This window comes from Ctenopharyngodon idella, chromosome 13 (assembly GCF_019924925.1).
Source record: "Ctenopharyngodon idella isolate HZGC_01 chromosome 13, HZGC01, whole genome shotgun sequence".
Classification (NCBI taxonomy): Eukaryota; Metazoa; Chordata; class Actinopteri; order Cypriniformes; family Xenocyprididae; genus Ctenopharyngodon; species Ctenopharyngodon idella.
The window spans coordinates 14,179,103-14,204,405 of record NC_067232.1 but is presented as its reverse complement, the minus strand read 5'-3'; the positions used below and the strand labels follow the sequence as shown (position 1 = coordinate 14,204,405).

Genomic DNA, 25,303 nt, shown 5'->3' with positions numbered 1-25,303 from the left:
GATGAATAAATACCGTGGCCTTAATCAGGAATAATCCTGACTTGGGCTGAGAAAAGTATCAGGTACCACGCGCCACGGCCGTCATCCTGTTATTTTAGCAGCATTCTTGACAATAATTTTCACCCAAATAATCACACTTACAACCTTTAATAACCACTAAACTGAAAATTCTCAGTGAAGACTTAAAACATGAGAATAATAATTTTAAATAACCATACCAGGTCACTAAGCCCCGCCCGTCTATAACCCCAGTTTCATGCTAAATTTCCATTCCTGACGCTGGCGATATTTCTTAGGGTTTTCTATGGATGCTCGTTATTATCAGAGGAACGCATGACCAAATCAAAAGAGAAACATTAGTTATTGTACTGAACGTGGAGCTGTATATTCATTCCTGTGGCTGATAGGAGGTCACATTATTTTAAGCGGAGTTGATACTAAAACCGAATTTGGTGAGTCTTAATCAATAATATAGTAAATACAGGGCAAATAATAATAATAATATTCCAACCGGCCTCCTAGTTTAATTAGGATATAATGAAGTGTAGTGATTTTATTTTGCTCTTAAAATAAATGTGGATGCAATGAGTGTTGATGCATTGCATTTCTTCCGCACAATATCTTAGGTGGAAAGACAACTGGCTTTCATATGATGTAGGACAGAGATGAAAACATGCATAAGTTGTCAAGCAGGCAGTTTTAATATTGAATGTTTAGTCTGCATAGGTCCTATGTTTACTGCATGTACCTAGATTGAAATCCCAGTTAGTCTTTGTATGGCCAAACACTTAAAAATTTCTCTGACAGATTGGTGTATCAGCAGAGATGTCATTCCCTCCTCACCTGAACCAGATAGCCCAGTTACCCCCTGGCATTTCCCCCACACAGTTTGCTGGGTTTCCCGCCACTGTCCCTACAGGTACGTCATGAAGATGAGAGAGATGTATATTCATATAGCCATATGAAGTGTTTATGGCGTTCTTAATCTTTATTTATTTATTCCTCAGCAAGTCCAATAATCCCAGTCCCTGTAGGAATGATGACTCCCTCTCCAGCGGTATGTACCAACACTGCTGAAACGTTTGTTTTGGTTTCCTGTAAACGAAAGTTTAGTCCAAATATCTGTTTTGAATATTAACCCTGTAACCAGAATGAGAGATCATGCAGGTGTAACTTTTTCTAATATTCTGTTATGTTGTGCTGTATATGTGTAATGTCCTGTTTACTGCTATATAAGAATTTTGGATAACCTAATGACTAATTTGCATATTCATTTTCCCTCCTCTTCTTTCTTGTTTTACTTCTGGACTTTGTTATTTTCTTTTATTTTTTTGTCATTGATTATTTGTATTTCTACTTTTAACAATGTTAATGATGTGTTAAACAAACCATGCAGATGATGGTGAGGGGGTGGGGGCCAATGGTAATTTTTATGATTGTGTATTTCATTTATTTAATTTTATTCTATTTTATTTATTTATGTTTGTATATAGTTTTTCTCTCTTCATTTTCCTGTTAATTGTTATGATGGAAAAAAAGGGAATGACCTGTTACTTCTTGTGCATTTGCATATTTTACATTTTGTATGTATATTCCCAATAAACAAATCTTTAAAAAAAAAAAAAAAAAAAATGCATGTCATCTTATAGGCTATTCAGTTCACAGGTTCCAATTACAGGGAGACCATGTAGGATCTCATGGTGCAGTATGCATACATTTTCAAATAATAAACATCAAGCCTGGTTCCAAATTCAGATGCATGGATCTGTGAGCCAGGTATAGTCTGTTGTCTGTGAATTACTCGCTACTAATTGTTCCTAAAATGTATCACAGGTTTTGGTTCAAACTGCAGTGCCAGTGGTTCAGAAGTTGACTAAGGAGACCATTGCCACCCGTAACAAGGACCAAGAAGAAGGTACAGGAACCAGCACAGGGCCGACCACCACAGTGTTTGTGGGAAACATCTCAGAGAAGGCCTCCGATATGTTGGTGCGGCAGTTGTTGGCGGTAAGTGTGGGGACTTTATTCACCAACTTTGTCTGCACAATTATATTAAATATTTTAGACACCTTTAAATGGTTAGTTCTCTCATTTAGTCACCCTTATTTTGTTCCAAACCCATAAGACATTTGTTCATCTTTGAAACACAAATTAATGAAATCTTGTAATACTTCCATTTAAAGTCCTTTCACCCAAAACTTTGATGCTTCAAAAGTTCATAAAGACATCATAAAAGTAATCCATAAGAAACAAGCGGTTTATTCCAAGTCTTCTGAAGAGACATGAGCTTTATATCATGAACAGATTTAATTTATGCTTTCATTCATATATAAACATTGATCGGTGCACATACTGTATATAGAGCACATCAAATATGGAGAATGGAAGCTCAAATGTGCTTGCTTGATGTACGAGCAAGCAGGTAGAGTTGAGCTTTACAATATTTGACGTGCTCTATGTATAGTATGTGCATTGATCAAAAATATCTTCATTTGGGTTTTGAAGATGAATAAAAAAATTATGGGTGTGGGATGACAAGGGAAGATAAATCATGACTGAATTTTCACTTTTGGGTGAACTATCGCTTTAAGTTGATTAACACATCTATTACTTGACCTGATGTTAGGTGTTATGTAGCATTTAGCTCAGGATCTTTTCATAGTTAGCTTGTCTCAACATATTTTCTTCTCTTCTGCAGAAATGTGGTTTAGTCCTCAGCTGGAAAAGAGTTCAGGGGGCTTCTGGAAAACTGCAAGGTATAAAGTAACACTATAATAATTCTCAGTGGATATCCTGTCAGTCTTTTCTTTTGTAGTCCACAATTATCAACTTGCACCCATTTTTTACAAACTTGGTTATTTTCAAATTGATTTTGACTGCTTTTTAATAATTTTCCTGAAGAATCCCTCTCCATCGTTATTTTTATAATTGTAAACGTGATTTCTTAGACAAGTGTCCTCTGCTCTGTTTTTCTATCCTAGAAAAGAAAAAGCAGTAATATGTTTAAAAAGATCAGACCTTTAGCTGTCATCTGTCTGACCCGGTGTTGTGAACTTATTATATATTGAACTTACTTGTGTTTGTAGCATTTGGTTTCTGTGAGTACAAAGAGCCAGAGTCCACGCTGAGAGCTCTCCGACTGCTTCATGAGCTGCAAGTGGGTGATAAGAAGTTACTTGTGAAGGTGGATGCAAAGACCAAAGCTCAGCTGGAGACCTGGAAGGCCAGTCAGAGGAGACGAAACGGGGTAAGATTGCCTCCAGGACTAACTGCTAAATCGATACAATACATACACCACCATTCAAAAAGTTTGGGGTCAGTAATTAAAAAAAATATATATATTTTTTAAAGAAATTAATATTTTTATTCCACAAGGGCACATTAAATTGTACAAAATATTTCAAATAAATGCTGTTCTTTTGAACTTTCTATTCATCAAAGAATCCTGAAAAAATGTATCGCATTTCCACAAAAATATTAAGCAGCTGTTCAACATTTGATAATACTAAAAAATGTTTCTTGTGCACCAAATCAGCATGTTAGAATGATTTCTGAAGAATCATGTGACACTGAAGACTGATGTAATGGCTGTGTTGCCATCACAGGAATAAATTACATTTTAACATGTATTAAAATAGAAAAGTGTTATTTTAAATTGTAATAATTGTAAAAACTTATTTTTGATCAAGTAAATGCAGCTTTGGTGAGAATGAGACACTTACTGACCCCAAACTTTTGAATGGTGGTGTACTAATATACAAACCTGATTCCAAAAAAGTTGGGACACTGTACAAATTGTGAATAAAAAAGGAATGCAATGATGTGGAAGTTTCAAATTTCAGTATTTTATTCAGAATACAACATAGATGACATATCAAATGTTTAAACTGAGAAAATGTATCATTTTAAGGGAAAAATAAGTTGATTTTAAATTTCATGGCATCAACACATCTCAAAAAAGTTGGGACAAGGCCATGTTTACCACTGTGTGGCATCCCCTCTTCTTTTTATAACAGTCTGCAAACGTCTGGGGACTGAGGAGACAAGTTGCTCAAGTTTAGGAATAGGAATGTTGTCCCATTCTTGTCTAATACAGGCTTCTAGTTGCTCAACTGTCTTAGGTCTTCTTTGTCGCATCTTCCTCTTTATGATGCGCCAAATGTTTTCTATGGGTGAAAGATCTGGACTGCAGGCTGGCCATTTCAGTACCCGGATCCTTCTTCTAAGCAGCCATGATGTTGTAATTGATGCAGTATGTGGTCTGGCATTGTCAAGTTGGAAAATGCAAGGTCTTCCCTGAAAGAGATGATGTCTGGATGGGAGCATATGTTGTTCTAGAACTTGGATATACCTTTCAGCATTGATGGTGCCTTTCCAGATGTGTAAGCTGCCCATGCCACACGCACTCATGCAACCCCATACCATCAGAGATGCAGGCTTCTGAACTGAGAGCTGATAACAACTTGGGTTGTCCTTGTCCTCTTTAGTCTGGATGACATGGCGTCCCAGTTTTCCAAAAAGAACTTCAAATTTTGATTCGTCTGACCACAGAACAGTTTTCCACTTTGCCACAGTCCATTTTAAATGAGCCTTGACCCAGAGAAAACGCCTGCGCTTCTGGATCATGTTTAGATGTGGCTTCTTTTTTGACCTATAGAGTTTTAGCCGGCAACGGCGAATGGCACATTGGATTGTGTTCACCGACAATGTTTTCTGAAAGTATTCCTGAGCCCATGTTGTGATTTCCATTACAGTAGCATTCCTGTATGTGATGCAGTGCCGTCTAAGGGCCCGAAGATCACGGGCATCCAGTATGGTTTTCCGGCTTTGACCCTTACGCACAGAGATTGTTCCAGATTCTTTTTTGGAATGTGTAGCTCTCATGAAATCCAAAATGAGCCAATATTTGGCATGACATTTCAAAATGTCTCACTTTCAACATTTGATATGTTATCTATATTCTATTGTGAATAAAATATAAGTTTATGAGATTTGTAAATTATTGCATTCCTTTTTTATTCACAATTTGTACAGTGTCCTTTTTTGGACTTTTTTGGAATCGGGTTTGTATATATATATATAATATTATTAAAGATATTAATTTCTAATATTAAAGGTGCAGTATGCAACTTCTCAAAATTGTTGTTGAACACTGTTGATAATTGAAATCAACCCAAACAAATAAACCCCTCCCTTCATTGCTCCGCCCCCAAAATGCACAAACACGCAATGCAAGAGTGTCTCTTTTATCATAGCAGAAGCAAAGCAAAAATATTTGCAAAAAAATAAAGCGAAGGAGGTGACGAACGAACAGATAATATTAACGCAGGTCCTAAAGCTCTTGCCTGATCCTAGCCCTTCTTTTTCCAGTGTTTTTCCTCTGAGATTTCTATTTGCTTCATTGATTGAAAGAGCTTTTGTGGATCATGTCAGTCTAAAGTTGTCCAGAGATTTTGCCTGTTTAGAGGAGTTTGTAAAAAGTGATAATTGGCAGATGTGCATATCTCCTCTATACAGGCTACTCAGTCTGGAGAAGAGCCTAAAGACGAAGAGGAAGAAGAGGTTCTGGACGAGGAGACGAAGCGGCGTGATCAGATGGTGAAGGGTGCCATAGACAGTCTGATCCGGGAATACTCCAGTGAGCTCTCAGCTTCTTCACAGGATGCTGAAGCCCATCAACGCAAGAAACGTAAAGAGAAGAAGGAGGTATTTTGCTCTCACTATGTATATGACCACACTGACCTGGTAGGCCTGTCACAATGACATCACTGAAATGCTGGGACATTTTGCAGAAAGTTTTTGCAGAAAATATTTTGACATCATTTATTCACCCATATGTTGTTCCAATCCCATAACACTTACTTTCTCAGACTTGGAATATAGCACTTAAATCATATGGACTGAGTTTATGATTATTTTAAGGTGTTTAGTGTCTCTTTTTTTAAGGTTGAAAGTTCCCTTTATTATAATTGTATGGAAAAGATCAAATGGTAAATTATTAAGAATATTTTATTTTTTGTTACATGGATGAAAGAAAGTCATATCTGTCTTGAGCAACATGAGAGTAAATAAATGGTGACAATTTTAGTTTATGGTTGAACTAATCCATTCTAGATGTATTTAGGAATGTCTGGAAAACTAATTCTGATTATTGCTCTTAAAGGTTGAATCTATCTGTTTCTGCTAAGATGGACTAACAGATCTTGCTATAATATTTTTCCCCAGGATGATATAAATGCCATGGAGCTGGAGGATGACAAGCGAGACCTGATTTCCAGAGAGATTAGCAAATTCAGAGACACACACAAGGTAACACACTCCTTTTCTACTCCTTTCTCTCTCTTCTTTTCTTAGCATAGTCTGTGGACTGAAGACGGCCACATCTAGAGTACTCTAAACCCACATTATTATAACTGAAACTACACCTGAATAGAGTAAATTCACACAAATAAATCTGTAGTACAACTTTGATATATCCTGCCCATTTTAGACAGCTGCGCTGGGCAATTTTCTAATCCAAGAAACATCATTATTGACATTTATTAAAAATAATGCCACTTTTGTTGTGTTTTTTTCCCCCATCTAGCAGCATCTAAGCGTTAAATCTAACAAAATGGAGGCTTAAAAATTTGTTAGATGACAGCATTAGAAGCTGTTCTCTAGAATGGTTATAGAAAAGATAGGGCAGAAGCCTCATAGATTGTTCCCAATCAGAGAAACAGTGGCAGCAGATGGGCAGGACCAGTTCAGGCTAGTTTTACCACACAAAAAGTGCATGAACAAACTGTAAACCTCCCTCTAAAGCTAATCTGTTCATTAAACCCCACCATTACGGTAGAGGTCATATGGTGACTAAAGCAAGATGAATCTCAGAGCTTTGGAAAAAGTTGCTGGAATAGAGGATGTAAGTATGAGCCTCCTTTTCTATTCTTCATATCTTGGGCGCCCCCTTCTGGAGGATCCACAAATGTGCAACTGGCTCCGGGCCTCAGAAATGCTACACTGAGAATGCTGTAGTGTTGAAATGACCTGCTGAAATGTAACACACTTTCATATCTTAACCTCAGGAGACAAACAGTAATCCTGAATGCATGTGTGTGTTCAGCGGAAATTGTTCGATAAACCATATTTTTGGAAGGTGTTGTGTGGGCAGAGCTCAGTGAACCTTTGTGAGTCCTCTGTGTAAAAGCGTGGTTTTGGTGAGAAATGCAGTACTGAATAACCACTGCAGTATTTTTCACTGCAGTCCGAGGGGGGCGCCATTTCACAGCACGCACAAAGCTGAAGATTGCTCAGGTAAGATTGTCATATTTCTGTCTTGTTTCATTCCCTCTTTCTCTCTGTTTCTATCTATTGCTTTTGTGTGTTTTTTCTGTTGTTACATTTGATACAGAGATACATTACAACTGATACATTATCAGATTGAATTTGCCTATGTCTGTGTATTTAAGACAATCATATCACAAGTAATCAAATTTTCCTTAATCTTTGAGATAAAAGCTCATTGTATGGTGGAAACAGAATGATTAAAAACGTCTCTAAAGTTTTAACAATGAATTCCGGTTTTACAAAGGGACTTATTGAAAATAGGGGCATTTAAGAACTAAATTGAACATGACGACAAACAGTTCAGCAAAACATGTGAAGAGGGCTTTACATAAAGGCACAGGAGAAAAATGGTCCAAAGGGTCAGAGAGAGGGTAGAAAGTGGGCATGAAAAGATTATTTTTTTAGCATAAAAACTTTTAACATTTTAAGTGGAACAAAATTTATAATTAAAAGTATGCTCTGTAAACACCTTAAATTAAGAGATATATGTCTCAACCCGTTTTCATTGTGTTTATTCAGAGGTAAGTTGACCAAAATTTAACTGCTGGCTCATTAAAATTCAGTAAAAGGAAAGTAATTTCAATACAGTCCCACTTCTTTAGTTCTTATCTTTTCATTTCTCTCCGTTTCCCCTTGCATTTCCTCTTTTCTCAGCGTTCACCATTCAGAGCAGAGAGTTGCTCTCCACAGCAGTCATTCAGATCTCTTCTATTGTCACAGCTATTTAAAACATTTAGTTTTACTGTATCCTCTCTGTCTCTGGACGGTCAGCGTCTGTTTTTGTGTTTATTTGTTTATATTTGTTGGTCGACTAAGGCCTGAGGGACAACAGAAGACGACCCTTGGGTGAGACTCCACCTCTCTGATTTCATTCATTTTTCCAAAGTGAATATATTTGGATGGTATAGTGTATTACAGATTTCTGCAAAACTGATTCAAGAATAAATCAGTGAATGGAAATAATGAACACTACTACAAAAATCCACTATAAGAAAAATTACACTATGAGAGAAATGCACAGGGTTTGTAGAGATTAAGAATGTGCCAGGTCGATACTAACATCAAAAAGTGTAATAATAATAATACAAGTCAAATCGGTACCCAAGGGCTGTCTGACTGACAGGTTCGTATATCTGTGTGTGAACAGTCACTTCTTGGTCAAAATGGACGTTCTGGAGAGGCATTCATTGAAAGGGTCAGTTTGTCTTATAGGATTGGACAAAAATATCTTTGCAGTGTAAGTGCAGCCAAATAGATGTTGCTGAGTATTATGTTATTAATATTAATCAAACACTTCTGTTTAATGAAATAATTAGGCTAAAATTGCTTTCCATTGTTTTATTTAAATTTAATATTTATATTAATATTTTTACTGTTTAAATAAATGTGCGTAAAGTGTGCATATATATACATATGTTTGGATATACATTTATGTATATATACACTACCGTATAAACGTTTTGGGTCAGCAAGATTTGTTCATTATTTAAATTTTAAATGTGTTAAATTGATCAAAAGTGACAGTAAAGACATTTATGATGTTCCAAAAAAAAAAAAATCCCATTTCAGTTTTTTTTTATTTTTATGAACTTTCTATTTATCAAATAATCATGAAAAAATGTCATGGTTTCCACAAAAATATTACACAACTGTTTTCAAATATTTTCTGAGCACAAAATCAGCATATTGGAATGATTTCTGAAGGATCATGTGACACTGAAGACTGGAGCAATGATGCTGAAAATTCAGCTTTGCCATCACAGGAAAAAAAATCCATTTTAAAAGATACTAGAATAGAAATTGAATAATATTTCACATATCACTGTTTTAAAATAAATGCAGCCTTGGAGAGCATAAAATACTGTTTTTCAGAAACATGAAAAAAATCTTAATGACCCCAAACTTTTGAATGTAGTGTATTTATAAAGCATATTAGTTTTTGCTGTGGTAATGAAATTGATATTGATAATTCAACTCTTATTGGTACTTACTATAGAAATGGTATCGAAGCAACCCTGGGAGGGAGAATGTTTAAATATATTTTTGTGTACGTGAACTGACCCATCTTTCCTCCTTAAGGCCTAGTTTTATTGTAATTTTTGGCAATAAAGCAATCTCTGACCGCAGAGTGAAAATTCTGCCACAGGCAACAGTGAAATCTTTTTAGGTCAATCAGAGAGAAAGTATCTTTAGTGTAGTGTGGGCTGTTTATATGCCATCAAAATTATTACTCTATTTTAAATATTTCAGATGTTATAAATAGTCTGTAATCACGTAGGATGATATTTTTGCTGAAGTATCCAATATAATGTAGAATGAGACTTTATATATGAAACTTGATATGGGAGAGGAATACAGTGTATGCGTCTGTTTGAGATTTTCATCACACTGAGACACTGGCTTCATTATTTTAAATTCCGTTTCCAGGGAGATTCTGGAACTTTGCTCTTGTTCTATATGTGTTCTCACACTTACATGAACTAATCTCTCTCTTTCCCCACCGGAACCCTGCAGAAACTAGAGGAGGAGAAGGAGAGAGAAAAACAGCAGATTGAGAAAGAGAGGAAAGAAAGAGATAAAGAGAGGGAGCGAGAGAAAGAGCGACGTGAACGAGAGAGAGAGAAGGAGCGGGAGAGAGAGCGACAGAAGGAGAGAGAAAAGGAGCGAGAGAGAGAGCGAGACCGTGAACGTGAAAGAACAAAGGAGAAAGAGCGGGAGAAAGAGAGAAGTCGTGATCGCAGTAAAGACAGAAGCAGATCAAGGTGTGTATGACTATATAATCTTTACAAACATCTCTATTTGAACTTTGACTGACACGTTATTTAATAAAGGCGTGCAAAGTATGACAGTGTGCAATATTCCGTTTAACTCGGAAATACATCACATTACTTACTACGCAGCGAAATCCCATTCCATGTTATTTTAAAAGACGTCATGAAATCGCCTCAGGTTATGACTGTAACCATTGTTCCCTGAGAAGGGAATGAGACGCTGCGTTTTGGGGCGCTATGGGAAAGTTCCTGTGTGATTGCGTCTGAAGCACATGTCCAACTAACTCCAATGTCAATGCCATCCCATGACGTGTGACTATGTACCACGGAAGCTATAAAGGGTACCCAGAACACAACAGTGTGAGCTTCTGATTGGCTGAAGCAAGTCCCTCATAGGCATGCAGGAAGTATGGTAAGGAGAAGCAGCATCTTGTTCCCTTCTCAGGAAACTATGGTTACAGTCAGAACCTGAGACGTTCCCTTTCAAGGGAACTCTATGCTGCATCTTGGAGATGACACTATGGGGACGGAATACCAACTGTGCCATACTGATGAAATGCCTGTCCTAGTATGAATCACATGACCACAGCTTAGGACGAAAGCACTTGAGACCCTGGTGTAGAGTCCAGATCCAGCCTATAGAATCTGCCAAATGTGTGCAGAGAGGACCAGCCATCCGCATTACACACTTCTTGGAGGGAAACTCCTGACAGAAGAGCCTTTGACGCTGCCATACTTCTGGTGGAATGGGCCAAGGGCCCTAACAGGGCAAAGCAAGTTTAGCTTCTCTTGGTCTGCCGACATGAATGGTGAAGGGTTAAAGGCCTGCGAGTTAAAAGGACGTGCTATGTTTGTAGGAACTTGCAGCACATAGCCCGGTCTAGAGTGAAGCATTGCTTTTACCCCACCGGGAGCAAATTCTAGGCAGGAGGAGGCAACTGACAGGGCCTGCACTTTTCTAGAACAGAATAGGTTCAAAGGGTGCCAGGGATAGCCCTTCTAGAACTCACATGATAAGCAAGCCACGAAGGAAACGAGTTACAAGACAGTGTCTCCCCAAAGACCCATTGCCTAATGGTGCGTGGTAAGCAGCTATGGCTGGCATGTAAACCTTAAAGGGATAGTTTACCCAAAAATGAAAATTTTGTCATCATTTACTTACCCTCAAGTTGTTCCAAACTTGTATACATTTCTTTGTTCTGCTGTACACAAAGGAAGATATTTGGAAGAATGTTTGTAACCAAGCAGATCTCTCCCCCCATTGACTACCATAGTATTTTTTTTTTTTCCTGCTATGTTTGTCAATGGGGGGCGTGAAGGGGGATAGACTGGCAGAAAAACGATCCTGAAGGAATTCCAGCACTGAACCAACTGGGCAGTTAACTGGGTCCAACTGGTGGGTCCAAGGTGGAAGACTCTTTATTTCAGGGCGAAAGTTTTCTCGTGGAGGGAACTCTAGAGTTTAGGATAGTCTCAACAACCTCGTTTGAGAGACCAGCGTTCATGAGTTGATTGCATCGCCCATAGCTGTGCTCATTCAGTCCCATGATCATGGAACAATTTGAAAACATTGGGACTAAAGAGCCTAGCAGAAAACAGCTTATTCCAGGTCCTTGACACCTCAGTGTGGATGTCCGGAAAGAAGGGAAGGCCCCGATGTGGAGGCTTTGTTTTGCTGGACAGGAAGCATTCGTCTAGCTTACTTTTTCAACGAACCTCCTGCTTTTCAGTGGGGCAGTCGATGATTAACTTGGCTATGGCACAATCCGAACCTCCACTAGCTCATTGTACGCAGGGGAGAGTGATGGCAACTTCTCAAACTCCACTGCTTTGATGCTGAAGATATCCACCTCCTCAGAGCTAGATAATGCCAACATCGGGCCTTCACTCGGGGTGGAAGAAACCACGGATTGTGCTTCCGGGTCCTGAGTAAAGGCACTGGAGCCTGCAGGTGACAGGGAAAGGGACATGCCGTCTAAATTTGCTCTGCAAGCTCCATTTGGGACCTCTATGATCTGACCCGCTGCGCCGCCTTGGCAGATGCAGACCCAAACCACAAGGGACACGAGCCTGACCGCTCTCCTCGAAGAGGGCCAAGCGGGAGCGGAGCGTCCTCATCGGAAGACGATTGCAATGTGCACAGTCAGCCCCCTCGAGAACACAAAGATTGTTTGTATCCCCACCCGTACGATAGTGAGGGCATGGGAGAACACATGATCTAAACTGCTTAGTCACCATATTTTCTTTGTAATGTAGTGTATTATTTCATGTCTATTCATGTCAAAGAGGTTGTCTGTTTGCTAGTGTACTCCTAAAAATTGAGAAATCAGATATGTACACATTAAAATGTATAATCTCTATCTTCTGGGAAAACAGAAGCAAACAAACCAAAATAATTGATTTGTTCATTTATTTGTGTAGCACATTTCAAGCAGTGATTCTCATAGTGCTTCACATGACAGAATATACAGAAAAAAAAGAGTATAAAATATATATTTATATTTGTAGTATTTGTAAAACCATGAAATCTTTAAAGAATTAAAGAATAGATAAAGCTTTTAGATGGAACAGCTTCTAGAAAAAAAAAAACTTAGTCTAAAATCTTTGTCTCTATATTCTTTGTAAGTGTTGTTTATCTTCTGTAAGTAGTGTAATTGCTAGTTTCTAATGTACAGAATAAATGTTGTGTGTGGGCGCGTTTTTGTTTTGAAGGGAGAAGAGTCGAGAAGAGAAGAAAAGGGAGCGAGAGGAAGATGAGGAGGAGGCGTACGAACGACGGAGGTTGGAGAGGAAGCTACGTGAAAAGGAGGCAGCCTATCAGGAGGTTTGAAATCTTTATCTTTCTAGATGACTATAAAGGAACATCAGGGAAAACAGCATGATTTACGTGCTCTTTGCGAATGAAGAATTTTATCTACTTTAATTTGGTCATTTTAAAATAAATTATGAGGTTTTGGGTCCATAAAAGTGTAGAAAAGCTGGTGAGAAAAAATCTGTGCCGTTTCCAGCTTCCGTTACTTCTTCTGTCTCTGGAGCTCTGTAGTGTCCTGCTTCTAGATCATCTGACCTCCTTTATTCTCAAATGCCAAACAGGACAAACAGAATTGTGCTTGAAACCGAACACAGTAAAATACTGTGATGTTTGTCTGTCACAGCGCCTGAAGAACTGGGAGATCAGAGAGAGGAAAAAAGCAAGGGATTACAGTAAAGAAACAGAGAGAGAGGAGGAAAGACACAGAGAGATGGTAAGAATAAATGGATAAAAACCATTAGTTATCAGAGTGTATTTATATACATGATGATTCAAGTAGAACATTATCTAGTTTTTTTTTTTTTTTTTTTTTTTTTTTAAATACACGTCTTTGTGCTAAAAAGGCTTGTGTTTTTTTTTTTTTTTTTTCCCTCAGTTGGATAAACCATCATTTCAACCAACCAGCCATTCTAGCCAAATAGATTTAAATTGTTTAGATTATTCATTATATATTACTTCTTGCATTATTTAAAAATAATCAAGGCATGTTTTCCATACTTTTTTTTTTAAATAGAAAATGAGCATAAGGAAAATATTTAAATGATGTTCATGCATTATTTATATGCACCAATATAAATTGGTGCATAAAAAAATGCAAAGCTGAATTTTCAGCATCATTACTCCAGTCTTCAGTCACATGATCCTTCAGAAATCATTCTAATATGCTGATTTGCTGCTCAAGAAATATTTCTTCTTATCAATGTTGAAAACATGATGATAAATGTTTATTCTGAATTCTCTGATGTATATAAATTTTAAATGAATATAAAATATAATTTTTATAACATTATAAAGTGAATATGTAAATTCTTTACTGTCTGCAAAGTTTTAAACAGTGGTGTTCATATTTTTACTAAAACATTAAATTAGTTCTATAACTGTAGTGACAAGAAAAAATGATGCAAGTAAAGCTTTGTTTTTTCCTTCAGACTAAAGAAGCCAAGCGTCTGAAAGAGTTCCTAGAGGATTATGATGATGACAGAGATGATCCTAAATACTACAGGTACAAACCTATAGAAATGATGGTATTGCTGCTCTATTACATGTCAGGGTAATTGAATAACAGTACTGCTATTTTTAAGGTTTGTAAGATTACACAAAATGTGTGAAAATATTATTGAAATATTATTATTTAACATTTTAGGTGACCATAGTTAGAGAAAACCCCAAATATTGTGTTCTTGTTCAATTACATCTGTCACCCTGTCTATTTTACTGGTCTTGCTCTCTCTTTGTCTCTCTCAGGGGCAGTGCATTGCAGAAGCGATTGAGAGATAGGGAGAAAGAGCTGGAATTAGATGAGAGAGATCGAAAAAGAGAGAAAGATGAGTTAGAGGAGATCAGACAGAGACTCCTAGCAGAAGGACACCCAGATCCTGATGCTGAACTTCAGAGGGTACGTATGTGTGTATGTTTTTATGTCTGCATTTATCTGTGTCTGTGTGTGTAACTGTGTTTTTTGCCTTAAAGATAGAGCAAGAGGCTGAGAAGCAGCGGCAGCCTCCTCTAAAGCAAGAGCAGAGTGAGGAGGTGCTGGACGTCTCCCGTGAGGAGCATCAGAGAAAAGGAGATGTGGAGAAGGAGGCGTACTCCTCAGACAATAACATCACTGACCAAGAGGAAGATGAAGAGGATGATGATGATGACCGAGAGGCCAAGCCATGCCTGAAGCCCACACTTAGACCTGTTACTACGGCACCCTCTGTCTCTTCAGCCAGTGGGAATGCCACACCCCTCTCACCCAGCAGCGAATCACCTTGCGGCATCATCGCTCCGCATGAGAACTCTTCACATGAGGCCCCGCCCACAGAGGAGATCAGGCCTAAAATAGGCCTCAGTCTCAAACTAGGTCTCTGTGTTATTAAAATGACTTGGTTGTCTGTAAGGAACTGTCACAACAGCATTTGAGCCGATATACAATACCGTTCAAAAGTTTGGGTCAGTAAGATTTTTTTTAAAGAGCTCTCTTATGCTAAATCATAAATATAGTCAAAACAGTAATATTGGGAAATTACAGTTTAAAATAACTTTTTACTGTTTTAATATATTTAAAAAAAAAACATTTTTTTTTTTTTAAATTTTATTGCTGTGATGTCAAAGCTGAATTTTCAGCATCATTACTCCAGTCTTCAGTGTCACATGATCCTTCAGAAATCATTCTAATATAATGATTTGATGCTCTAGAAATTTTGTTATTTTTAAAAATGTTAAAAACAGCTGTGCTACTTAATATTTTTGTGGAAACCATGATACATTTTTTTTCAGAATTCTTTGATGAATAGAGCTTAAAAGCACAGAATTTTTTTTAAATAGAAATGTTTTGTAACATTATCAATGCCTTTACTGTCACTTTTGATCAATTTAATGCATCCTTGCTGAATAAAAGTATTAATTTATTTAAAAAAAAAATAAAAAATACTGTCCCCAATCTTTTGAACGGTATTTTAAATTAAGAGTAAGATTTAGTGAAAACTTCAGCAGTTACTTCAGCCTGAACCACTTAGCAACTTGATTCAAACTTTGTTTTTTAGTTAATTTTACCCTTATATGTGATTCGTTATTATTATTTTTTTTAATCTTCTGGTTTACATTGATACAATGTTTAAAATTCAACATCAAACTGACAGGTGACGTCATCAAAGTATTTGCATACTGCATTGCAATTGGTCTTTTATTTTACATTTACATACTGAATTGTGATTGGCCTTGTCTTCCATGTTTCTATTTAACCATCTATGGCCATTTGCCCATCATCTTTAAATCACAAAAGCTTTTCTTCTCCTTCACATTAAACTGCTTTTTGTCTCTCAGGTTCTGCAGGAAGTCCTAAAATGCCGCAGGCAGTAAGACGAAAGGCTCTTGCTGTGGTGGACAGTGTCTTTAATAAGTTTGATGATGAGGAGACAGAGGAAGCGCCCAAGAAGAGGAAGCTGGTACCTCTCGATTACAGTGAGGATGAGAGGGGAGGCCTTAGCCTGGATGGAGCAGAGGTCACGGGGTCACGGCCTGGTGTAAACACAGAAGAGAAACGAAAACATATCAAGAGTCTGATTGAGAAAATTCCCACAGTCAAACAAGAGCTGTTTAATTATCCACTGGACTGGAACATGGTGGACACGGTGAGAGAAAAAGCTATTAGACAAGCCATTAGAGTGACTGCTTTAAATTGCAGTTTATTTGTATAATGTGCCCTGTAATTACTCAGCCTAGATATTGAACTGTGTGTTTTTGTAGACGTGTGTGAATGCATTATATCGATGACTCTTTTTCCCACACAGACATTGATGGACAGGAGGATCCGCCCCTGGATCAATAAGAAAATCATAGAATACATTGGAGAGGAGGAAGCCACACTAGTCGACTTTGTCTGTTCTAAGGTATGTTTGTGTCTCTATCTGGGTGGATATGTTGTTTGTTCTCCTTTCTTGGCATCAGTTTGTTTTTTGTCTTGTTGCAGGTCATGGCTCACAGCACACCAGAGGGAATTCTGGATGATGTTGCCATGGTAAATAGCACATGGAAAAGTGTCTACACTTTATATACACACACACACACACACACACACACACACACACACACACACACACGCCTAATAAATATTATTTGGTGAATCTCACAGAACAAGTCAGTAAATGGAAATGTCAGTATCATATTTCTCCCCAATTCTATTGTATTACAGTAGAACCATTAAGGATTTTTTGCATTGTGAAATTATTTTCATCACAATTAAGCACATTTATCATTCCCACAGTGTGAAAAATCTTATTGAATCCCGTAAAGGCTATGAAGCATTTACAATTATTTAAATGAAATCAGATTTTTATAGTAATACAGTCAATATTACTATTGCAGTAATGATGATAACTAAAGAGAATAATGGGAAATGTGCTTAATTGTCATGTCACAATGTAATAAATCTTAATCATTCTAATATATTTTTTAAAAAGAACACTAGTAGCACTTCATTGCACAGTGTCCATGTTTCACTTAATGTTATATAATACAATATGTACATTCAATCAGTGCCAGAAAAAGAAAAAAAAAAACCCTGTAGTTCATTAATATTACTCAGAAATATTAATAAGTAGCAAATTTTGTGAATACACAGTAACACATTTTTTTTTTCTTTCAATTTTGGCTTGAATTGTGAACGGGACATGTTTTTGTGGCATTCATCCTTTTACTGTTTGGATAATCGGCGATGTGTTTGCTACAGGTACTGGATGAAGAAGCGGAAGTGTTTATAGTGAAAATGTGGAGACTTCTCATCTACGAAACAGAAGCCAAGAAAATCGGCCTGGTAAAATAACATGAACTGAGAGAGAGAAACAAGCAGGAGAGAGGGTGAAGTTAACCTGGCTTCTTCTGCTTTTAGAGCCTTTAAATTAAAGTATGGTGGATGAACACCACAGACTGATGCACTTCAACTCTTCCTATATACTCCAGAGGATTAACTGCACAGCTACTGGTGTGTGTGTGTGTGTGTGTGTGTGTGTGCGCGTGTGTACACTGGTATGAGGTTGTGTGTGTGTGTGTGTGTGTGTGTGTGTGTGTGTGTGTGTGTGTGTGTGTGTGTGTATGTGTATGTATGTGTGTATATAACAGGCATGTGCCAGTTGGTCTGAATGCATTGCCAAAACTGTGTAAAAGTTAAAAGCTTATTTCATGCCCAGATTAAACAGGGAATCTAGTTTGGCTGGCTGTTTTCCATTTGACTTAGTTGTAGGTTTTATTTAATTCTCTCAAGTCTCAATTTTAGCACAGCCAAGTTCAATCACGTTATTTTCCTCTTTTATTATTTGCGTGAACTCAGTTGGTTTTTACTGTCTACCTGCCTCATTACAGAAAAATATGATGATTTTTTTGTGTGTGTGTGTGTGTGTGCTGTATCAACAAAAAGTAATGTTTAAATAGGGATTAAATATCTCATTGTAAACAAGCTGAATGAAGCCATACCTGTGGAGATGTGGGATTTTCTCCGAGTTTGTCTGGTTTTGCAGCAGTGGTTTTGAATGTGGTGTATTTTGCACATACCAGCCCATTTGAAGGTTTGTTTCCATGGTGATTGCTTTGACTTTGAAATATTAAAATGTTTGATTTTCTAGACTGGAACCAGTCAGTACTTTTTGCTACTTTTATCTCATTCACTTTTTTTTTTTTATAGTTCTCAGATCTAAAATCATGCAGATACAAGTTGCTTTGAGATTTCACACTGCCATGTTGACCACAGAAGTCACCAAAGATAAGTAACTGTATTTTTATGACTTATTGGTAAACGCTTAACAGATCAGTATTTCATACGTATTTACCAATGAATTGTGGAGAAATGGGGAAAGTTGTCACAAGTCAAAGGTTTAATTACTAGTTTTCCCCCTCAAATTGTGTTCCTCATACGGAGTATTTTTCATAAATGTCATGTGTATTTTTTTTTTTTTATACAATTCATTTTTCATCTTGCAGTTTTATATATTGTTTTGGCCTTTACAATTTTTTTTTATTTTTATTTTTTTACCGTTTTCATTTTGCATAAAAGCCTTTCACTAGCAGCTATATAATATGGAGTTTAATAGCAGGCTCCCATTGTGACCACTTATTTCATATAAAAACTTGTCAGTATAAGTTAGTTTCCTGGGTGGAAATGGCGGAAGTGTTCGGTAGTCCTTAATTTTCTTGGTTTGAAAAAACTAACAAACGACATGGCCACATTTATGGTATCTATTATTGTAATTCTAGTGAATTTTCTAAGGGTGGCGCAATTACTCGGGGTTGCTGGTGGTCGTCTCTCTCCGACAAATCGGGGGAGAACTAAATGTTGATTGACTACTAATTCAGAAACGCTCTATTCAGTGTTTGTATTTATCACATGCGTTCTGTGATGTATGACTCAACTTGAACTTGATGGCAATATCCATGTTTTTGTCGTGAGCTGTGCAAGTATCTCCAGGTGAGTGAAGTGAACAACCAGGGTGTGAATTATTCAAACTGTTGTACTCGGAGCTTTGGTGTCATTTCCTCATGTTGCAACTGCCTGTGAGAAAAGGAAAAATAAGTTCACATGTAATGTGATTTTAACCACTGTTGTCAAACATCGTTTCAGTAATCACAAAAGTTTAGGGCAACAAGATAGTCACAGCCCATATTTTCACTTGTCGCCAAATAGACGCCAGTGAACATAAGTAACCACAGTACTTTACTCGCGAGCTTTCCGTTGCGAACAGTGATAAAAAAGAAAAAAAAGAGTGACATGTTCCACTATCAACAGTGTATTGTTTCCTTTAAAAAGTGTTTGCGTTTGTATTTGCGTTGTATTTGAGAAAAATCGCCACACCTCACTTACCCCGAAATCAGAAATCTCCAAAACAATATATATATATATATATATATATATATATATATAATAAATAAAATGTGTGTGTGTGTGTGTGTATACATATAATAGAGAGATAATAGAAATAAATTTCTTATATAGAGTTTCCTTTAAACTGATTTAAAGGATTTTATTTAAATTCGCACCCTATTGACTATTGTTTTTTCGTAAGATGGACTGAAAAGGCTGGAAACACCAGGCGAGATAAATTTATTAAGAGTTGGGGGTTATAGAGGGAGGGAGAGAGAGAAAGAGAGAGAGAGAGGTGCGCATGGAGGAGGGGGGAGACCTGTTACTGCTGTGCCAACTGCGCGCTTTCACTGCGCAAAAGCGCACAGAAATGTTACCGGCTCGAATCTAGATATCAGTCTCCTGATTCTTTTTCTTATCAAAGCTTTTTCTTATTTACAGAACAAAATGATTTAATTTTACTCTTTAGCATGTCTTCAGTATTTATGAAGTCAGTCCTCTTTTGACATGAGGATCCTGCGTCTCCACGCGCCTTTTCACTACTCACCGTTTCTAACATTTAACTCGTTTTAAATGTTTTGAGACCAGGACTGCGAGGATGTGGACGCTACCGAGGACTCGGTTCGCACACTGTAACCGCTCGTCGAGCAGCGATGAGAAAGAAATCGCCGTGAACATCGGCGGCGTGCGGCTGGTGCTGTGCGGGGACATTCTGAACCGCTATCCGGACAGCAGGCTCGCCGAACTTGTGAACTGCTCAACTCGGAGTTTTGATGTCATTTCATCACTCTGCGATGATTATGACCCTGGGAAACGAGAATTCTACTTCGACAGAGACCCTGACTCGTTTAAATGCATCGTAGAAGTGTACTATTTTGGGGAGATCCATATGAAGCGCGGAATCTGCCCCATTTGTTTTATTAAAGAAATGGAGTTTTGGAAGATTGACTTAAGCTACTTGGACGAATGCTGCAAGAGTAACTTGACCGAGAAGGAGGAAGAGTTGGCGGAGATTGCAGACAAGGTGAAACTGATCCTGGATGATTTGGACTCTGATCCTGACGTGAGCCGCAATGAGAGGTGGCAGAAGTTCGTCTGGAAGCTCATGGAGAAACCAGAGTCCTCGCTCCCAGCACGCGTAATTGCCGTCGTGTCCTTCCTGTTCATTCTAGTGTCATCTGTGGTGATGTGTCTTGGGACCATACCGGACCTCCAGGTGGAGGATTCCGAAGGTAACCGCGTTGAGCACCCGACCCTGGATGCTATCGAGACGGCATGCATCGGATGGTTCACGGTAGAGTACGTACTGCGCCTCGCATCTTCCCCTAACAAGGTGCGCTTCGCGCTCTCCTTCATGAATATGATAGACTTCCTGGCCATTCTGCCGTTCTACGTGGTGCTGGTTCTCACGTACCTCGGCACGGCCATGATGGAGCTGGTCAACGTGCAGCAGGCGGTGCAGGCGCTCCGCATCATGCGCATTGCGCGTATCTTCAAGTTGGCGCGCCATTCTTCTGGCCTACAGACGCTCACGTACGCGCTCAAACGCAGCTTCAAGGAGCTGGGTCTGCTCCTCATGTACATGGGAGTGGGCATCTTCGTGTTTTCCGCACTCGGGTACACCATGGAGCAAAGCCACCCGGAGACGTTGTTCAGAAGCATCCCGCAGTCCTTCTGGTGGGCCATCATCACCATGACCACCGTCGGCTACGGGGACATCTACCCAAAGACCACTCTGGGCCGGTGCAACGCGGCTATCAGTTTTCTGTGCGGGGTTATCGCCATAGCGCTGCCCATACACCCCATCATTAATAACTTTGTCATCTATTACAACAAACAGAAGGTGCTCGAGACCGCCGCTAAGCACGAGCTGGAACTCATGGAGCTGCGCGCGCTCGAACTCGCGGTCAGAAGCGCCTCGCGCAGGTCTGACGCGCCCGGGACCAAGTGGGAAGGTGCCTTGCGCGCATCGCGTAGCGATACATTCATCCCGCTCCTTTCTGGAGCGCACAGAACTGAGAGAGAGCCCGTAAAGAAGAAAAGCCTGACTTAGGAAAAAAAAACTCGATAGGCACTTTAGGTTTCGAGAGAGCTTGTGTTATTATGGTCATTGTGCGCTATAAACTTCTGTGCTGCAATGTGACCGTCAAGCTGCTTGTGCTGTTTTCACTGGACATCAAAATGAGTTTCTCTTCAAAGTGTTATTTTGTCTTAATTAAATAAAGTGCATGTCAAACTTCATGCGTATGTGTTTCAGATAATTATGGCGCAACTAAAATACTTAGACTTTAAAATAAATTCAACAATATCAAAATGATATGTAACTAACACACACAGTACAATGAGCTACAAGTGTGAAACATGACCTGAGGTCACAGTAGAAGTTGTGTTTGTGAAAAAAAAAAAAATATCAAGGATTTACAGGACAAACAGCAAATTTGAGGTAAAGTATAATTTCACATATTTTTATAATTTGATTTGTGATTATGCTGATGGTGAATGACTGAACTGCATGAATTGGCAGGTTCTCTTGTTTCATTTCAATTAATCAATTCGAGATGGGGTCATGACGGGGGTATAGCATAATAAATTATTTTGAACAAGTAACTTTGTTTACAAAAATAAATGCATGCACAAAATGTAACATTTTTACATGTTTTTTATTAGTGTTACCACTCTTCCCAGTAGTGGGGTACATTTCAAGAACATCATTATTTGTACTTGAAAAACTGTTTATATTTGAATATATTTTAAAATGTAATTTATTCCTGTGATGCAAAGCTGCAGCCATTACTCCAGTCTTCAGTGTCACATGATCCTTCAGACTTCATTCTACTATTCAGATTTGGTGCTTGATTATTATCTGTTATTATTATTAGTGCTAAAACATATGTTTAAATAAAATATATTTTCTTATATATATTTCTTATATATTTTCAATGTTAAAAAATTTTTTAATAACAGTTTTTTTCTGCTTATTTTTATGGATACATTCTTTGTATAAAAAGTCAAAAAAATAATCAAAATTAATCAATTTCTCTCCCCCCTCCTCTTTAATGTTGCTTACACCAAACTTTTGAATTACAGTTTCCACAATTTTATTTATTTATTTATTTATTTATTTATTTATAGCATCTTAGAATGATATATTTCACAATATTACTGTTTTTGGCTGCCTTTGTGAGCATAAGGAACTTCTTCAAAAACAAACAAACAAAAAGTATCCAGTTGTGTACACACACACACACACACACACACACACACACACACACACACATACTGTATGTGTGTTGTGTACACCAACTGTATGTCTATTTTTATAATAGTGGTGTTTTTTTTTTTTTTTAATTCTCAGTGTTATAAAGACTTACAAGCATTTAGACATGAAAGACAGTTATTCTCAGACATTCTTTACTGGGAGGAAGAGTAACTCAGGTGATGGCAGAGCTACAGGTGAGTCTTACCTTCCTCAAATTAAATAATTCACATTCTCATTCTCTCTCTCTTCATCTCTGTCTTCTAACCTATTTACAGTAATCCAATTACTAGTGGTCAGTGCTAAATACAGTTGTATATGGAGTCCAAAACAGTTTGTATTCAGAGGTCCAAATTCACAGGTAGTCAGAAATGCATATGACCATGTTGGATTTGTAGTGTAAAAACATAGTCTTTGTCTTTGCATTATAGTGCCATTCTATTGGCTGCAGCCTCTTCCGCCCTCAAGTGCACTGTTTGTTCAGGTTTGCTTTAAAGCACACCGTGCAAACGGTCAGCACAACAGATGTCTAAAAAAGTAGGCTGAGATTCTGAAATGTTGCTTTTGCATCTTGGGAGAGTTTTACTCTCATCTTTATTCTGATGTCCAATTTCTGACTCAACAATCCAGCACAGAGATAAAAACAAATGAGTCACAGAATCCACCCAAACATGCTGGAATTCAGCAAAGAGTCACTGGAGGCTAAGAATAGGACCTCTAGCATGATGTGGGCTGGTGTCAGTCATGAGAATGATACAGAACGTTTATGGAGGGAATGTGTGTCTGGTTGTTATATAGAGAAGCATTTGAACATGTCTGCACGGCAGGGGGTTCTCACATACACCCTCGAAATGCTCAGACAAGATGGCTACCCTGGCACCTACAAGCGTGATGAGATAGCTGACATGGTCTAGATTCACAGTGTGAGGAGTATGGGTGTGCTTCTGTGTGGGTTTGTATGAGTAGTTTAAAGGTTTCTTTCGAGGTGTACATTTATCTTAGCCCCTGCAGTGTGTACTTCATTTGGATAACAGTTTTAAGTGTTCTTGAAAGTTTATATTGAATATTGTTGATGTGATTCACTCCAGTGAGTGGAGTCCACCTGTGCTGTTCTCCTATTCCATTCCACCAATCAGCTCTCTTGGGCCCCCATCACCATGGGAACTTGGTTAGAGGACTATGGTTAGAGTCCTCAGAACATCTATGCCAATTAACAGGATCTAAACGAAGTTCAGCCGTAATGATGCCACCAAATTTTGTTGCGTGCGACATTCTGCTATTGAGAATTGGAGGTAGAGTGTGTTTTCTGGTGTGAAACTAAATTGTGAACTTGAAATTCCTATAGAGTATTAATAGAAAAAGTTTCATAAAGGGTTTTTTTTTTTTTTTTTTTTTTTGGAATATTGCAGTATTTATTATAAAAGATTTATCCGTGCACATCATTATTTATTTATTTTTTTTTTTAAATGTATGTGCCTTGTAATCTTTCATCAAAATATCTTCCCCTCCCTCTCGCAACAGCATCGCTTCTCTTCTCTGATACTGCAAATAACAGTGTGAGTAAGACTGCATTGTGATTTATATGTACAAGTATGCATAAACTGAACATGTGCATGTGCCTTGCATATCTCAGCTGTGCATTGGACCGTGACATTGAGTAACAGTTTTTGTCCCTCAGACACATTCACACATCATTCTCACAGTAAGAGTGTTCGCATGCTTTTATAGCTGAATATTACACTTTCCAGTTAATGCTAACATGATTACAGCTATTCCACTGGCATGTTCACAGCATGTTCATTACAATAAGAAAGTTACTTCCTCATGACTGTGCACAGGTTAGAAACGTGAAGTTTGTTTGTGAGAGAGGCTGAAAAGAGAGCGGCTGGGAGCACTTAGTGGTACTGTAGATTCACTCAATGAGTGTGTATGTAATAACTCTCTACAGGCCGACAGCAGCAACCACATACTTAAATTGTGAGTTGTTTTCTATTTAAGAAATTAAAGGCATTGGTATTATTGGCTGTTTAAAGGCATTTTGTATATTTTTGTAATTAATATTTTTTTTAGTGCTGTCAACTCGATTAATCGCATCTAACATAAAAGTTTGTCAATATATAATGTGTGTATATGTGTAACATTATGACCACCTTCCTAATATTGTGTTGGTTCCCCTTTTGCTGCCAAAACAGCCCTGACCCATTGAGGCATGGACTCCACTAGACCCCTGAAGGTGTGCTGTGGTCTCTGGCACCAAGATATTAGCAGCAGATCCTTTAAGTCCTGCAAGTTGTGAGGTGGGGCCTCCATGGATCGGACTTGTTTGTTCAGCACATAGATGCTCGACTGGATTGAGATCTGGGGAATTTGGAGGCCAATTCAACACCTCAAACTCATTGTTGTGCTCCTCAAACCATTCCTGAACCATTTTTGCTTTGTAGCAGGGCGCATTATCCTGCTCAAAGAGGCCACAGCCATCAGGGAATACCGTTTCCATGATGTAAAAGAAAATGTGATTCATCAGACTAGGCCACGTTCTTCCATTGCTCCGTGGTCCAGTTCTGATGATCACGTGCTCA

At 38.1% G+C, this 25,303-nt stretch overlaps 2 protein-coding genes across 3 annotated transcripts; both read left to right on the top strand.

The window, feature by feature from the left end:
* The first annotated feature begins 273 nt into the window (after positions 1-273).
* Positions 274-18,263, top strand: rbm25a (RNA binding motif protein 25a). Of its 2 annotated transcripts, XM_051915941.1 has the most exons (19): positions 274-452; positions 808-919; positions 1,008-1,057; positions 1,397-1,423; positions 1,834-2,007; positions 2,699-2,756; positions 3,087-3,247; positions 5,518-5,706; positions 6,226-6,309; positions 9,844-10,091; positions 12,813-12,924; positions 13,256-13,345; positions 14,061-14,134; positions 14,377-14,527; positions 14,602-14,980; positions 15,943-16,250; positions 16,410-16,508; positions 16,589-16,636; positions 17,348-18,263. In XM_051915941.1, the coding sequence occupies exons 2-19, from the start codon at positions 826-828 to the stop codon at positions 17,438-17,440; spliced, it is 2,439 nt and encodes an 812-aa protein (XP_051771901.1). In that variant the 5' UTR covers positions 274-452; positions 808-825; the 3' UTR covers positions 17,441-18,263. The 2 variants fall into 2 exon arrangements, with proteins under 2 accessions (XP_051771901.1, XP_051771902.1); XM_051915942.1 differs by lacking the exon at positions 1,397-1,423.
* A 147-nt stretch (positions 18,264-18,410) lies between these two features.
* kcnf1b (potassium voltage-gated channel, subfamily F, member 1b) lies at positions 18,411-22,841 on the top strand. Its single transcript, XM_051915944.1, has one exon. It carries the CDS (start codon positions 20,067-20,069, stop codon positions 21,519-21,521), a length of 1,455 nt encoding a protein of 484 aa, XP_051771904.1. The 5' UTR covers positions 18,411-20,066; the 3' UTR covers positions 21,522-22,841.
* Positions 22,842-25,303: the final 2,462 nt, after the last annotated feature.